Genomic DNA, 16786 nt, shown 5'->3' with positions numbered 1-16786 from the left:
TAAAAATGAGCAATCTGATGTTGACTTATATAAGCTAACAGTGACATTGCATTTTTGCAATATTTGTTTGACATTTCCATAAAACCTCACTGTCGAAACAAGTAAATTTTGAAAGAAAGTGCAATATCTATTTTGTTATTGCATTGCACAATTATTCATTCTAATCATTTCCCCATTCTAGTCATTTCCTCATCTCATATCCCTCTTTATCTTCCTATGCTCTCCTACCCCTCACTTTTCTCTCCATCTTTTCTCTACTCTCCTCTTCACCCCGGCCTCTTTCTATTTCCATCTGTCTTTCCATCCCTTTTCGTAGTGGACATATTTACCATGATACTACAACTTTCACAATAATTAATGGAGCAAATTGTATGAATTTTCAAGAACAATTAACAAAAAATGATGAAAATAAACAAAATGAGCAGTCTGATAATTTTCATCTTTATTGTAAAGCTTTGTGTGCTATTTACGGGAAAAAAATCTTTAATATGACACAATCATTCTTTTACAGTGCGTATCAAAGAAAATTTTACACTTTTTGTGCCAGCTGGATCTGAGGACATAACTGAATCTGAACAAAAGTTTCTATCAGACATCTCCAGCATTTTTTTCACTAAGTTTTTATCAGTTTAAGTGGGTTTAGATTTCATTTTTTATTTAATACTTGTTTCTCCACACTTTTCCCAAGCTTGAAAATGATAAACAAAATGAAAATCAAGCCTAAGTCATTTCATGTAAATCACAGCTCAGTGTAAAGCAAATATCGTCACGATGGCCTCGGTGTGTGGTGGAGTGGGGTGAGGCACAATGCATTCTTCGAAGTGTTTTGGGCAAGGAAACAAGTTTAAAAAGGTAAAAGAGACCTTCAAATCAATTCTACTAGCTATATTCCACGTGTTCTTCATGATTAAGGTCTACTTTTATTCACATAACTATTTCAAGGTTCTGTGCAAATCATTTTTCACTAACTTTTCAAAAGTAAGTGGTGCTCACTCAAGCCGAAATATTTTTCGACAGTTATATCGTCATTTGATTAAATGGATCTGTACCAATGTTAAAATGAGGAAAAATCTTCAGGATATTACAAATGTATAATTTTACAGAATTTGGTGTAAACTTTTTTTGATACGCACTGTATAATACACTGTAAAAAATATTGGATAAAATTTTACCACCACGAGGGTAATTATGTGTCCAACCAATTTTGGGCAATTGTTACCCAATGCGGGAAGCATATTGTCCAGTAAGGTTAAAAATAAGCAGCAATTACTCTAGAATGGGCAAAATGTTCATCACACTGGATAAATGAAAATGCCAAAAAGAAATGCCCAATGTTGGTTGGACACATAATTACCCACATGGAGCATTTTAACCAACATTCTTTAGAGTGTAGCTGTACTCTTTCTTCGTATATCATCTCCCTATTTCGTTTTTTATATTGCTATACTTCAAGAAATATTAGCCACCATGGACGAATTATGGAAAATAAAAATATAATTATTTGCATGTCATGGTTCTTGTTTACAACAACCTGCTAGTGAAGGCACCATTCAATTCTGTATCTATTTGAGGAATATCTTTAAGATCCTGAAAAGATTAGGTGGGTATATATTCTGCCCTTTTCTCACTCCGGGACAACAATCACTACTCACGAAAATGTCCGTACCTACAGTGGTTTTGGTGCTTCCTCTTAAAAAAAACTGGGACCTACTGCTTCTTTCTGATATAATTTTTACAAATCAGTATTTGCCCCTCATTTATTTTTCGAGGAAACGGTGTTCAAATATACTCGAACATCAGCGTTTATGTGATCACGAATTCTTTTCTCGTCCTTAAGAGGAGATAAAACCTAGACTTTGACGATAGCCTTTCCTGTGTTAGCTCCGGTGAAGAGTTCAGTGAATGCTTTGAACATGTTCTCAAACCCATCAGTCCTGTGCTCTCGGACCTTGATCTTGCCCTGTAAGTTATAAATAGTGACAAGTATATAAAAAATGGTTTGCTCCCTCGGCGCTGAAAACCAGTCACCAGTGGAGTTACATGTTGAATACGTAGAGGAAGATCAGATTGGCATTAGACAGCAAATATTGGTGTCCAAGATGATATACAAGGAATGGAACAAAAGTACCTAGCTTCTTCCGAGGCGGGTCTTTCGTACTTTTTTTCATTTTAAACAGAGGAGCCTGGGGCCCGTTGCATTATGATTCGCACTTAATCGCAACTATGAAAAAAATCCCAAATACACCTTTCTGATTGGTTGACAATAAAGTGGCGTTTGATTGCAACTCTTTCTGAACAAAATAAATATCATTCAACACCCACCCCCTCCGCTGCATGGACTCACTTGTGAAGGAGTGAAGTTTGCAGTGACCATTATAAACAAAAAATCTAGAGTAATTACTTTGTTTAACCACGATTACAAAATGTTTTTTAATGATTCATATCTCACCTCTTGGACCCACTGTGCCAGTACACCGATTGCTTCAGGCCAGCGTGGTAGATATCTGGAGACGATAAACCCCTCCATCTTCAGTTGACTGAATACCATCTTACTATAGATTGATGATACTATAGTGGAAAATGGATAATGTGTAATAAACAAGTTTGTAGCACACTGTAAAAAGTAAATACCAAATTTATCCACACAGTTCATTGGTTGAATCAATGCAGCAACAAAATAACTTCTTCAGGAGAATAATTTTGCATGACGAACCACAATATGATTTTCCAATGGAAACCACATCCCAATCCCAAATCGTCTGTGAAACGAGCTTTGGACAATAATACATGCAGCATTTTGTCGTATAGGTCCATGCATGCAGGGATAATGCCGTTTCATAAAGCTGTTCATAAATTAGATTACGTATATATGACTTTAACGCACAGCCGACAACTCTTTCCTTTTCTTCTGGTAAATAAATATATCCCTAATTACAACCCAGAATTAAAGTCGGGGCACATAAACTAAACTGCTATTTTTCCTGAGTTGATAAGATGGGTTGAAGCCACTTTTTCAACTCGAACACTACAAAGAGAAACTAACCCTTGACTGCAAGTTTAAGATCTAAGTTATTTTGGCATTTGGTTATGAATAATCGCATTATATTACGTGATTTAATTTGATACGAGGTTTGAAATATTCAAGATGATGGTTAATTGGAAAAGGAAAATCCGATTGGACTTGGTCTATTGGCCCAGTAACCCTTACTGACATTGGGGCTGTGTTCAAAGTCAGATTCGAAACAACTCGGCTTAATTTGACTGAAAATAAACCCGAATTCAGAATAAAGGTGGTTTATTCAATCAAAAAAAGAAAAAAGAAAGGTCTTCACTTTCAAAGGGGGGGGGGGGGCACACTTCTGTTTTAACGGCAGTTGTACATTACAAATTTTAATTGTGTTTCTCAAAAGAAGGGCACGGTTCGGCTGTGCCCCCTGGATCCGCCAGTGATTCAACATTAACTTACATTTCTCAGGTTCTTTTAAGTTGTAACCGGAAATGGCTCCACAGCATGAGACACGTCCAAATAACTTCATGTTGAGAACTGCTGCAGTAGCAAACTCTCCACCAACCTGGAAATTATAAATTCATTTGACACTAGATTAAGCTTCAAAAGGGTGTACGAACCCGCCCGTTTTCCTTAAAATACTTTTTTGTTGTGTCTATGCTTTATTCCATTCCTCTAATGGTATTGTAAATGTATATTTCTGTTGTAATCTATTGAAATGACAGTTTACAGCTAATTTGAAACGGATATCAGTACCATTATCTCACATCTTCTGACAACAATATACGGCTGTAATATTATACGTTGATAAGAGACAAACACACATTTCCTTTATCACTCTGGTTATCATATTTTTGCTATTACCTGTCAATTTCTTAAACACATCAGCGGTTTGTATTTGGTCTAAGATGCTTATTTTAGGAAAGATAGATATGTAGTAGATATAACGATTTCGAATTTGTCCCTATGGGAATCAACCAACAATAATAATTTTCTTACGTTATCAAAATATACATCGATTCCGTCTGGGGCTAGTTCTTTGAGTTTAGCATCAAGGTCCGGTGTTGTCTTGTAGTTGAAGACTTCATCAAAACCAAGTTCCTTCAGATATTCCAACTTCTCTTCACTTCCTGCCGACCCGATCACTCGACATCCCTTCGTATTTATGATTGCGTTTAAAAAAATAAAATATTTGTAATTATTAAACAACAATGCATACATCTATACCGATATAGATAGCTTTTAGGAGTTTTGGACCAGGGAATTGTGAATTTGGAAAGAGTCGTTGTATATATATAGGCCTAGTTCGAGAAAGCTGATATTGTTCAAAATTAGTGAATGCTTCATGCCAGGGATGGTGCCATGCAGGGGCTAGACTACCGATGCTTATGCCTTTTTAACACCGAATAATAATAGAGGTAATTATATAGTTTGACGACCCAAAATTTTTGTCTTTCAGTTCGTCTTTCCATTTCTTCGTTTTTACTTCTCAATTCTCCCTTAACTTCTTGAAAATCATAGGTGGTTGTCGTACCCTGCCATCCTAATGGCGCCGCCCAGATTCATACAGTTTCCCTTGCAATCGGGCACAATAATAGTATGAAATTTCTCTTGCTAGGAGTGAATACAGGAAAATATCGCATTTACCTTGATCTTAGCAATCTGTCCTACAACGTTCCCTACAGCACCGGCAGCTCCGCTAACCAGGACAGTCTCTCCTGGTTTAGGGTCGGTGATATCCAGAAGACCAAAGTACGCTGTCAAGCTACAGAAAAGTATTTAAAACCCAGAGCAGAGTATTATGCAATTTCTGATAGTTGAGGTTATTTGTATTATATTATAACTTGATGACAATTTACCCCAATAACATAATTAACCTGGACGAATGATTCATTTATTGGTTTATTATACATGTATGTATAAGCAATTTGAACCATACACGTTGTTTAAGCCTGAAAGTGTCTTTTATTGACGGGATCAATCTTTGTTTAAAGTGTATACAAAATATAAATAAAGACCCTGGCGCATCATTTATAAATATTCATTTTTGGGGGGTTTTGGCCACCTTTAGGCCAAGAAATACACGAAGTTATTAACCTAAGCCCGGGGATTTAAATTCTAGCATGTCTAGTAGAATAAATTCCATTGAAATATTGACATTTTTTTTCTACCTTTATAACTTAAAGTATCATAGTAATAGATTCCCTGTGTGCGATAAACCTAGTACTCAAAAGGGCAGAATCATTTTACTATCTTTGCACCTACCCAGGCATTCCTAGCGACCCGATGGCGTAAGACCGGGGTACATCAGCCGGTAACGGAGGCATCTTTCTGAGTTCCTTTCCATTGTTGACAGAATGGGTAGTCCACCCACTCCTCGGAAGCGTCCACGTTCCGACTGGGAAGTTCTCATTGCGACTTTCTATGACTCTTGGGTAATTTAAAGAAAAAGAAAAGAAAATCAGCCAGGAGAATCTCTCATCTTATTAGGAAAATTAGAATGTTTGCAAGTGAACTCGGTGTCTACCGTAATATTGCATTGTACTTAGGCTTCATGTGCCTTATTGCTTCTAACTTCTAAGCCATTTTATTCTTATTTTACAATTTCATGCATCTGAAGCGCATGCAAAAGACATGTTATCTATTATGTGTAATGCTATGTTTATTTTCAATGAATTTGTAGAGGAGGAATACCATGGTATTATTCAATTTTCATTATGGAAATTATTCACTGTTTCAATATCTTTATTGTTGATACAGCACTTTGAAAAGGTTATTTTTCTTCCCTTTTAAATGAACATTATTTCTATCTTTCTGATTGTCGATGAACAATATAAATAATTGATCGTAAACTTTGGCATTACATTAGCAATGAAGACTCATCATGCTCATTACAGTAAGATATAAATTCTAGAGCTGACCCCTAACATATATTTAAAGATTGAATGACTAAGCAATTCAGACTGAATCAAATACAAAGGTATAACAAATATGGTGAAAGGTCATAAGAAATATACCATGACAAAGCAAATTATTGATAAAGATTTTTGTTTTTTATTGAAGTGAAGTGTAGCAGCCTGATTATTGAGTCCGAAATATGCTGTTCAGCTAAATATATCTGGGGAGACGTCACTACATTCATTGACAAAAAGTACATTAAATATTAGCTTAGGTCAAGTATTATGTACACGAGATGCGCCAGGATAGCGGATAGTGAGAGATACACAGAGGGAGTGGGAGGTAAATTACAGGGAGAAAAGTTCCGCTTACAACCCAGTCAGACGGCAGGTCCCAAGAAAGTGGCTTCTTTCATCCAAGTGAATAAGTGATATTCATGACTTGAGATGTTTTGCATATTTAATGAGCTTGATGCGGACCAAAACACCTCTTTTCATTGGGTCATTGCTGCTCTATTAAATTGTGCATCGAATTTCATACATTTGGTATCATTGTAAAGAAAAAGAATCATTCTTTCAGGTCATGTGTTTGAATTTATTCAAAGATTTTGTAATATAGGTTAACATTTTTATCTAAAATATGCTGCAAAATAATTATTTTCACCTGACAAAAGCTGCTATTTTCACACTTTATTTTTGTTTGAGCCCAAATGATTTTTAGATCTTGATAAAGCTGAATATGTATGCTTTAAAATGGTTTAGGTTTCAAAATAAGAATTGGTTTAATCGGGTCAAGATCACACTTTTCATTTGCCAAGTACATAAAGCAGCTTGAAAACAAGAATACTGCACTCTGATTGGTCAAAGAGACCACACACTGGCAAATTCCAACGGTTCAAGTGCCTGGGTTCATGGGAAGGTCACACTTCCCATGTGGTAATCTCCTCAAATACCCCGCGCCTGTTGTTCTGTGAACCTTATCCAGCCAATCAGAACTCTGTATTTCATGCAAGTACAAAATTTCAGAAATCTCGTCTTGTACCTTGGTGGGAAAAGTGTGATCTTGACCCGATTAAAAGGTGCCGCATATCAAGAGTGGCATTGTGAGAAAGAACAGAAGTTCAGTTTTATGGTGATATAGATATCATTGAGGCTCAAAATAAAAAGTTTTGCACAATTTGCAAAAGAAAACAGAGGAAGAAAGTTCAGTTTTGAGGCACATTTTCAGCCCAGAAATCTACTTATCTAACAAAATATTGTATACAAGATAAATGACCAATATGAAAGAGTAACATTTACTCTATCTGATGGTGCAATAATATTTAATTTAACTTGAGGTTAAAACAGGTAAATTCTTAGAGAAAGAAAATCTCACGAATCACGAGATTTTGCAAGAAGGAGGATTCAGCCACGAGATGATGTGGATGAATCTGGCCTTTTTGCTCATTAGCATAGGGACCTGCGGTCTGACTGAACCAGTGCGTTTATCTTCGGCACCTTGAAGCAGCACTAAAACTGGAAGACGGCAGTACGATTGCAAAATCGAGAAAACCCCCTCTGTCATATTTTATAAGAATAACAACTAATAATATTTATTGAAAGCACAAACTGAATTTGATAATCAATATCTGTCTTTACTCATTCTGTGCTCGTCAATACATTTTATATCTGTATATATATAAATTTCCCCCTTAATTGTTTGCAGGGAGGGTCTCATAACTCATCAGAGCTAGAGAATTGATAACTCAATGATATTCACACTTTTGTTTTATATATATATATATATATATATATATATATATATATATATATATATATATATATATATATATATATAACAAAAAAGTGTGAATAACTCAATGATGTTCAGACTTCTGTTTTATATATACAGTATACATACATATATACATATATATATATATATATATATATATATATATATATATATATATATATATATATATATATATATAACAAAAATGTGAATATCATTGAGTTATCAATTATCTAGCTCTAATGAGTTATGAGACCCTCCCTACAAACAATTAAGGGGATATACATATATATATATATTTGACTTACTTGGCGACCTGTTGTCCGATCATAACTGTTCCAGTTTTTAGAGAAGGACTGTAAGCTCTAAAATAGTGTAAGCAAAGCAATAAAAAATTGCATATGGTTTCAGTATATCGTATGTAAACAAAAGAGAACATCCGTGTCAGGAAACCACTATCATGACTATACTGACCAGTCAAACCAGCGGATCTGGCTTCAAACCATCCGATGGTATGCTATAAATGATAACATACACTGCAAAAACTGCGGTGCAACACTAGTTCGGAATCTATATATTACCACACCATAGAAGTGTTAAAACAACACCGGTTTGAAATTAAATCGATGCTGTTTTAACACTAATTGGTGTTGTATAAACGCCTATCTGAAATTAGAAATTAGTCCAAAACCAAACCGGTGTTGTTTTAACACTTCTCTGGTGTGGTCATATATAGATTCCGGGCTGGTGTTAAATTAACACCGCAGTTTTTGCAGTATACCTATAGAACAGGCAATGTGGTATTTTTGTCTTGGAAATATAATATTCCTGATAATTAGATGAATAAAATGAAACAGATTTTAAAAATATCTCAGAAAAACAACAGGAACCACTTCGATCCACCATATCGATACGGTTTAATGCAGTTATATTGCATTAGCTGGAATGGTCAATTTTTGTGTGCTGCATGTATTTTCGTCACGGTCAAAGAATCAATATTGTTTACTGACCTGACAAAACTAAACACAGCAAACAATCAATAATCATTTCCTCTTATGCTATTCCTAATAATTATAATGCTACTTGTACTATTAAAAAAATATGATTTCAAGATATACCTGGGTGAAAAGTATTAGATTACATTTGATTCTACCAATAGAATAATTATTTTTGCAAACTTACATTGACAAATGAATTAATGAAACCAACAGTTATTCAGTCTAATGTTAGTTTGCTAAAATATCTAGAAAGATGCTATGTCGGGCATACCTCATGTATGGATCCACAGAGAGATACTCGGCTTCCAGTAAAACTTCTGTATGAACAGCAATGGTTGGTAGAATGATTTGAACAAGAATGGAGAGATGGTATATGAAAAAAAAATAGGTGAGAAAGTAGGCGGGAACAGAGAATATTTCTAGTTTTTCTTTTCTGTACACAATCACTTGTACACGAAAAAAAAAAAAAAAACAATACTCATAAGCATGGTAACATTAAAAAAAGCTACGTGCAATTAATCATACCGATGAACGATAACCATAAGTTATCGTGAGATAAGATATTTATTCATCTTTCTTTCTCTACATTAAAAGGCATAAAAGGTCATTACATTCATGATAATCAAGCATGACAGTTCTCCAGTATAATCATAAAAATAAAACATCATGACAGTAGAACACAGGGAATGCATAAAAAAAAGATACAGGAATGTATATATATATATATGCTGCGCACACACACACACACACACACACACACACACACATATATATATATATATATATATATAAATATATATATATATATATATATATATAAATATATATATATATATATATATATATACAGTGCGTCCCACAAAAAACGAAACCGAGATTTATCGATGATTTATCATAACTTAATCACAAATACAATAGACAAATGACATACCATTGTAAAGCTTAGAATCTCCTCTTTCATCTGAAATTACTTAGATTATTTCTCATTCACGCATGAGTGAGCAAAAATAATTTGAAGAGGGAATACCAAAAAGTCATTTGGCGGGCTATATCTGGGTTTCAAAAAGAAAACCACATTTTTAAAAAGTTCAATATCTGCTCTTAATTTGATACCTCAATTACAGAAAATGGTCAAGAAATAACAAAGTTCTGGTTATTTGAAATAAGGCTTGAATTTCAATAATTTCATAAAATGAAGAGGTTTTACAGGCTAGCGTTCATACTAACTCGACACTCCGTTTTGTTGACGATCAGCCATGCATTAAGTCTTTTGTTAACCATGCGATAGCTTCTGTGGGAAACCGGTGAAAACACGTTTATTTAATAAAATTATGGAAATACAAGCATTGTTTCGAGGGAACATAACTTTTTTACTTCTCGACCATTTTTTGTGATTAAGGTATCAAATAAAAGAGCAGATATTTAACTTTTTAGGCATGTGATTTTCTTTTTGAAATTCAGATACCCCCCGCCAAATGAGTTTTTGGTATCCTTTCTTCAAATTGTTTTTGCTCACTCATGCGTGAATGACGAATAATATAAGTAATATCAGATGAAAGAAGAGATTCTAAGCTTTACATTGGTAGGTCATTTATCTATTGTATTTGTGATTAAGTTATGATAAATCGTCGTTTAATCTCGGTTTCGTTTTTTCTGGGACGCACTGTATAATATGTGTGTGTGTGTGTGTGAGGGTGTGTATGTATAACTAGTACGCAACAGCTGGATCAAAACTTTAAAACAACCAAATGAAATAATTGGGTAAAGCAAAGATGACTTTAAGTGTAGGTTTCTCCTCTGAGAGTTCTCTAAAATGATTTAAGGGGAATCCAACCCAAATAAAAACTAAATTTTATAAGGAAAAGAAAAATCAGACAGGTTGATAGGTGAAAGTTTGAACAATATTGGACAAACAACAAGAAAGTTTTGAATTTTTAAAAGTTGTAAATATAGGTAATCACTATACCCATGGAGACTTCAAATTGGCCGCATATGGGATGTCATGGTGATGTAAGGCAAGGATTACTCTTCCATGTACTCCAATACATATTATTGCTAAAATGTCATTTTCCCCAAAAGTTTTATTTCAAATTATATTTTTCTTTCATGAGGACATAAAACAATATGCTACCTGGGTTATATTTAGATTACTGCCCCTGGGGAATGGGTACTTGCGTTGTGGCCCAGTGGATTAGTCTTCGAACTTTGAAACAAAGGGTCGTGGGTTCGAATCCCAGCCATGGCGTAATTTCCTTCGGCAAGAAACTGATCCACAATGTGCTGCACTCAACCCAGGTGAGGTAAATGGGTACCGGTACGAAGTAATTCCTTAAAAAGCTGTGTGCGCTATGAACGCCTAGCTTAGCCGGGTAATATAGGAGCGCCTTGAGCACCTAACAAGGTGGATATGTGCGCAATATAAATACCCTATATTACTTAGGAGAAAACCACAAATCCCTGATAATAAAGTACATGGCCTATGGGAAAGTTGTCCTTGCCCCTTGTCATAATTTACTTACCCAGTTGCCAATTTGAAATCTACATAGTATTAGTGATCTCAATTTTAAAGCAGCTATAACTTTCTTATTGCTTGTTCGATTTCTTTCAAACTTTCCCCATTCTGTTTAATTTATTTTTCTCCTTCCCAACATAACATTTTATGGCCAAGGCTGGATTCCCCTTTAAGTGATTTTCAAAGTATGCTACTGGTCGACAAGGGGGGGGGGGGGGTGGGGGGGGGGTTAATCTTTCGTATAAGTCGTATAAGTGTTGTTAAAACGTTCTTTTAATGTCTACACCTATTAGGGGAAGTGCATGTGGTTTGAAACAATTGGAAGTCCTGGAATCTGCGGGAAAATCTTACAATTAATAATAAATGTTGCTTTTCATAGAATTTATGAGGACAATATCTGAAAGTATGATTAAAATCTTCGGCATTTTGTATGTTTTAGCTACGGTGCAAAACAAGACAATTTCTTACCCCCATCATTGAGCGCTGGGATATCAAACTCCTCAAGTCTCATGTCACTTTTCTTTGGAAACCCATCAAAGTGCTTGGCGAAAATCCATCTTTTTCCTTTGCGAGGCATGTTGAGACTTCTAATGATTTGAAGTAAGGGATACGGCAGTAGTTGTTCACTCGTCAATGGTCAATCGTCAATAGCCGGCTGTTGGTCAGTCTGCAGAGTTCCGGGGCAGAGTTTCGTTGAATGTTTTTGCCTTGAACTCTGGACTAAACAGAATGTGTGTCAGCAGTGTGTACGACAAAAGGACGCAACGCTTATGATAGGTCAATCCACCAACTACCATCAGGAACTACCATTATTCAGCTGAAATCTACGCAATCAAATCTATGTTTGCTAACCCAAAGTCCCATTCTCAAATATCTTGGTTGTTGAACCACTCCCACGAAACGCCATCCAGGGGCAGATCTTTGCCTAAGTGATGGATTTAGGGTTAGAGGTTTTCTTTCTTGTCATGGGAAGGTCTACACCGACTTCGAGGGCTTCGAAGTCGATTTAGATTTATGGTCATGGCCATGGGAAGCGGGGTGCTGTGTGTAATATTCTCCATAGGCAGCACCCCCATGTATTCTGCAAGATGTGTAAAAATAAGTGTAAAAATGTAATAAAAATTAACTTCATTTTGTAGTGAAAACCTTTTTTTTTTTTTGCTTTTGCTTTTCAAATTTCTCCGGACCAATTTGACTTCTATCTTGAAGCGAAAACCTTATTAATATTTTTTCTTTTTTTTAAATTTTCATCAGCAACCCCAGTAAAATCGTTCCCAGGGCCCTGATTGTGGTTAACATTTTGGTTCAACCAGGGACCTAGAGTAGTAGGTCCATGGTTCAACCCGGGGGTTCAACATATACGCTCCACAAATTTATAGAAAAGGGGCAGGAGCTGCAGTGAATTGATTAACATACATTCATGTTTGTCCGTGCACAGCATTTTTGTTTGCCTTTAGTCAGATTATCTAAAACAAAACAAATATTTTCGTACACTAATCAAAAGTTGTATAAGACATTTTCCCGAGACTATGTAAACATTGTCAAATATACACAAATATTTTTGTGATTCTCTGTTGGCCGACTGAATCAAACGCATGAATTTCATGATTTAGGCTCGAATGTGTTGGTCAATTAATAGAGCCGAATAGAGCTCTTGCTGTTGTTTGTAATTGCGCCATCTTCTGGCACTTTTGTGACCAATTGAGCCGAAAATATAGTAAAGATTGAAAGAGAGGGAGAGGTCATGACAAGTGGGTCGAGATGGGGCAAATATATTGAAGGAGGAAATGAAGGCGGAGAATGAGAAAAAACAAAAGGAGAACAAGTAAGAAACAAGAAGGGGAGATGAAAAAAAGAAAAAGAAAAAGAAGGGGAGAGTGGAGAGGAGGGGAAGAAGAAGAAGAAAAAGGGGAGTAGTGGGGGAGGATGTAGATGGTGGGGGAAGGAATAGTTGGAATATAGCCGGAAGGTAATGAGGGGGCAAGCCGGCAAGGATGGGAAGAATACTTGAACAGGGAATTGAACGAAGAAGGGAGAAAAAGAAATGCTATACGTTGATGATATAAAACAGCCTTGAGACTATTTTCGGATTGCATATCTATAATCATTAAAATTTCAAATTTAAATATGCTTTCATTTGCAATAAAAAGTACAATACGAAACCATTACATGTTTTGTATAATAACATCCAATCATATAAATGAAAATTAACACATAACGAAATTCATGAAAAAAAATATTTTTGGAGACAATTCACAACACATATTTCAATTAGAAAGATACGAGTGTCTGTGGAAATAGGGAAGGGGGTGATCACTCAAAAAAAAATCTTGTATAATGTGATCCCCATGAAAATAAGTGACAAAACATATAGCTGCTATGTGCTTTCGAAGATGTACTGATAACAAGGAACGAGAACAAATAAAATCGAGCAAAGACTCATTGAAAACAAAAAAGGACAGAAAATGACACAGATGGCTGCTGCATATAAATGACATGCTAAGTCGAAAATGATGAAAGAATGGGGTAATAATAATATTAGCAGGGCCCGCTGGGAGAACAGCTTTCGGAACTGAAGTGGCTACCCTATTATTATTTTTATTATCATTATTTAATATTATTATTACGTAAATGTCGCAATCGACATACCAAACTATTTGAATTGATCCTACCTCCAGAACTTATTTCTTTAAAAAATATACCCTCCCTGTACCCAGCCAAGTCCTCCAACAACACTGGAGAAACACCAAGCGGAGCAATTAACATTTCAAATCAACTATAGGCCTATACATCTATTCACATAGGCTATACATGTATTCACATCAAGGTGGTATGCAAATCAGGTTAACCGACAATGTCACGCACTTAAATTACTTATTTGGTAATTTCTGATATGAAATATTTCAATTTTTAATGATTTGACATAAAGCTTTTTACCAAATCTCACTAAAATCATAATAATGATAATTTTACATGTTCATTGACCTTGACCTTTAAATTGTGCATCGCACAGTAACCATACATTACCACGATTTGATTTCCTTTCAAGATGGTTGGTAGTTGGAAGACATGCTTATTTTGACAATTAGATGGACATAGATCGACTCATCGAATCATTTAACCCAATTCACTATTCTTGGAATTTTATTCAGAAAGAGATCTCTGTCCGTCTCAATCTCACTTTCTTTTGCTCTCTCTCTCTCACTCACTCGATTTGTATCACTCTCCAGGCCAATAACTACGAGTTTTGAAGGGGAAGTTTTTGGAAAAATAAGTGTGCCTTTCTGTGATGTGAGAGCGAAGCGATATCCCTCTAGTTACAGGCCTGAACTAATTCACTTTCTTCTACCCCTTAATCTCTCTCTCTCCCCTATCTCTCTCTGCAACATAAATAGGCCTCCTCGTCCTTCCCTTTAGAATAATCAAATCACCATCTTTCAGCAATCCTTACCAACAACACACCCCCCCCCCCCCACCGAAAAAAGAGAAGAAAATTACATGAAAGAAGTCCTTAGAGCGTGTATGATGAATAACGTGCAAGTTCGGCAACGAATCGCTACATTCGTGTTTATTCGTCCATAATCAGTTCATATCAAGTTAAGATCGGGTAGACGTGCTGTCCAAAAGAATCAAGTCCACCGTAGTCTGTAGAAATGTTCGTAATAGTGTGTGGCTCGGTTTTTTTTGCAGGGAGGGAAGAAAGCTTTATCATTTTTTTTTAATCATGTGAAGTTGCCTCATTTTCTTTGCCCGCACAAAGCTTAGCCTTTTATGGTTTGTTACAAGTTATCCAGAATGAAGGGATGTTTATCTATTTATTTGATTAATTAATTACTTATTTATTCATAAATTTATTATCATTCATTTATTTATCTATCTAATCATATATTCATTTATATCTTAATATTTATCTAATTTTGGAGAACAAACAAAATACAAAAAATACAGAAAAGGGAAATGGCATGAAAGATGGGAAATCTTAAAAAGAGTACATTTCAAGATTTATAGGATTTCAAGATCGCATACCATTATGACCAAAATATTCCAAAAATGTCGGCCATAATACTTGACTATTACATGATCATGATGATCAAGAATCTTAAAAATATACAGACCTACAGGGCAAAATAATAAATGTATATATGTATATGAATAATAAATGTATGTATTAATTCAATGAGTTTTATTTCGGGGCTGTCATTTTTTTTCAAGCAATCTGCTTATAATGACAATCCTTCTCCTGCAAACTGTAAATGTTTTCTTTGTTGGTTGTAGATCATATTTGTTTAGAATGACTTTTCTATTTTGTATTTTTTCTTTATGATTCATACCTAAATCAATTACCGATAAATTATGTTTGTTACGTAAAGAAAATTGTATTGTATACGAATGTTATATAATGCAGAAGAAATAATAAATCAAATCAAATCAAAATAAAAATAGGTCTGTTTGTGTCTCGTTTGAATTAATGTTAAATAATTTTAATCTGTTAAAGAAATTTGTATAAGATTTTTTTTAGTTGCTTATTCTGGAACTAAGAAATTATAAACATGATGTACATGACATGATCAATATATATATGAGTGACGAAAGATTGTGAATTAATGATCTTCATTGACAATCTGTCATAATGATTTTCATATTTGTTAGAAAGTTAAAAGCGCCAAAACAAATGCATTTCCTGCTCTGTGCATAGAATAACCGTCATGCATTTCGTTGGAGCCAAATGAGGCGATGCTCTGGTGTGATAGCCGAAATGAGTCTGACTCATAAATCTAAACATGAAAATGAATTGGAATTTGGAAAGGTCGTGCGAGCTGAACTGGAAACAATGTCAAACTGATAATAACAATAACAACCCTTTTTATATACATAATCGATTGACCTTGTTAGGAAAAGGAGCGCCATTGATATGCAAAACGTCAAGTGAGTCTCGTCCGGCGGTGAACAGTGGTGGGAGGAGTCCCATGAGCTTCGGTTGAGCACAATAGAAAGTTGCAGGAGAGAAACCGTTGTGTGAGCATGGGAACAATAGAAAGACAACATCGCCGTGAATGACCGCCCAGCTACTCGGCAAGGATCTTCTCTCTTCAGACAATTCCTTCGAGATCGAAATTGAATAGGTTGGGTTTGATGAAGCGTGCGAATGGTCCCGATGCGGTGAATAAAAAAAAAAACACAGTGTGAGTGGGTGGGGATGCTGGTAGCGCACTTGTTGATGCGTTACATACCATTATTACGTGATCAAGCAATCGACGGCCGACCAGAAAGTGCTCGGCGTGTATGCAACACCGTCCGTCCGTTTAAGATCATCAAATAATATTTAAAATTTCGTCTCCTTCTGATCAAACAACATTAAACCCCTCTGCTGACAATCCACGACCAAACGTCACTGGATGGTATCTTGCTTTTCAAGTGTCTTTGATCATATTTCATAAGGAAAGGAAGCTACAGCAAGCCAACTCAAATGGTGTAGTCTTCAAACTTGTATACACCACTTTAGTTCCTTAACGGGAGGAAGATTATACAGGAGTGTCGCTGCTTCCACGGGTTTTGTCCCGTTAGCTATACCTTCTTGGCCACCATCAATAGCACCAC

General features: G+C 35.4%; 1 protein-coding gene across 2 annotated transcripts; it reads right to left on the bottom strand.

Moving 5' to 3' along the window:
* Positions 1–425: 425 nt before the first annotated feature.
* LOC129254737 (prostaglandin reductase 1-like) lies at positions 426–12155 on the bottom strand. 2 transcript variants are annotated; one of them, XR_010295923.1, is made up of 10 exons: positions 11657–11960; positions 8948–8993; positions 7987–8043; positions 5273–5437; positions 4655–4772; positions 4007–4162; positions 3467–3572; positions 2450–2568; positions 1481–1960; positions 426–1190 (listed from the first exon to the last, which is right to left on the bottom strand). XR_010295923.1 is itself a non-coding variant. In XM_054893251.2 (9 exons), exons 1-9 carry the CDS (start codon positions 11763–11765, stop codon positions 1850–1852), a joined length of 987 nt encoding a protein of 328 aa, XP_054749226.2. In that variant the 5' UTR covers positions 11766–12155; the 3' UTR covers positions 426–1849. The 2 variants fall into 2 exon arrangements, 1 of the variants encoding a protein (XP_054749226.2); XM_054893251.2 differs by having other exon boundaries at positions 426–1960; positions 11657–12155.
* Positions 12156–16786: the final 4631 nt, after the last annotated feature.

This window comes from Lytechinus pictus, chromosome 2, assembly GCF_037042905.1.
Source record: "Lytechinus pictus isolate F3 Inbred chromosome 2, Lp3.0, whole genome shotgun sequence".
In the NCBI taxonomy this organism is placed as follows: Eukaryota; Metazoa; Echinodermata; class Echinoidea; order Temnopleuroida; family Toxopneustidae; genus Lytechinus; species Lytechinus pictus.
The sequence above is the reverse complement of the archived record's forward strand: the minus strand, read 5'-3'. Positions and strand labels throughout refer to the sequence as shown.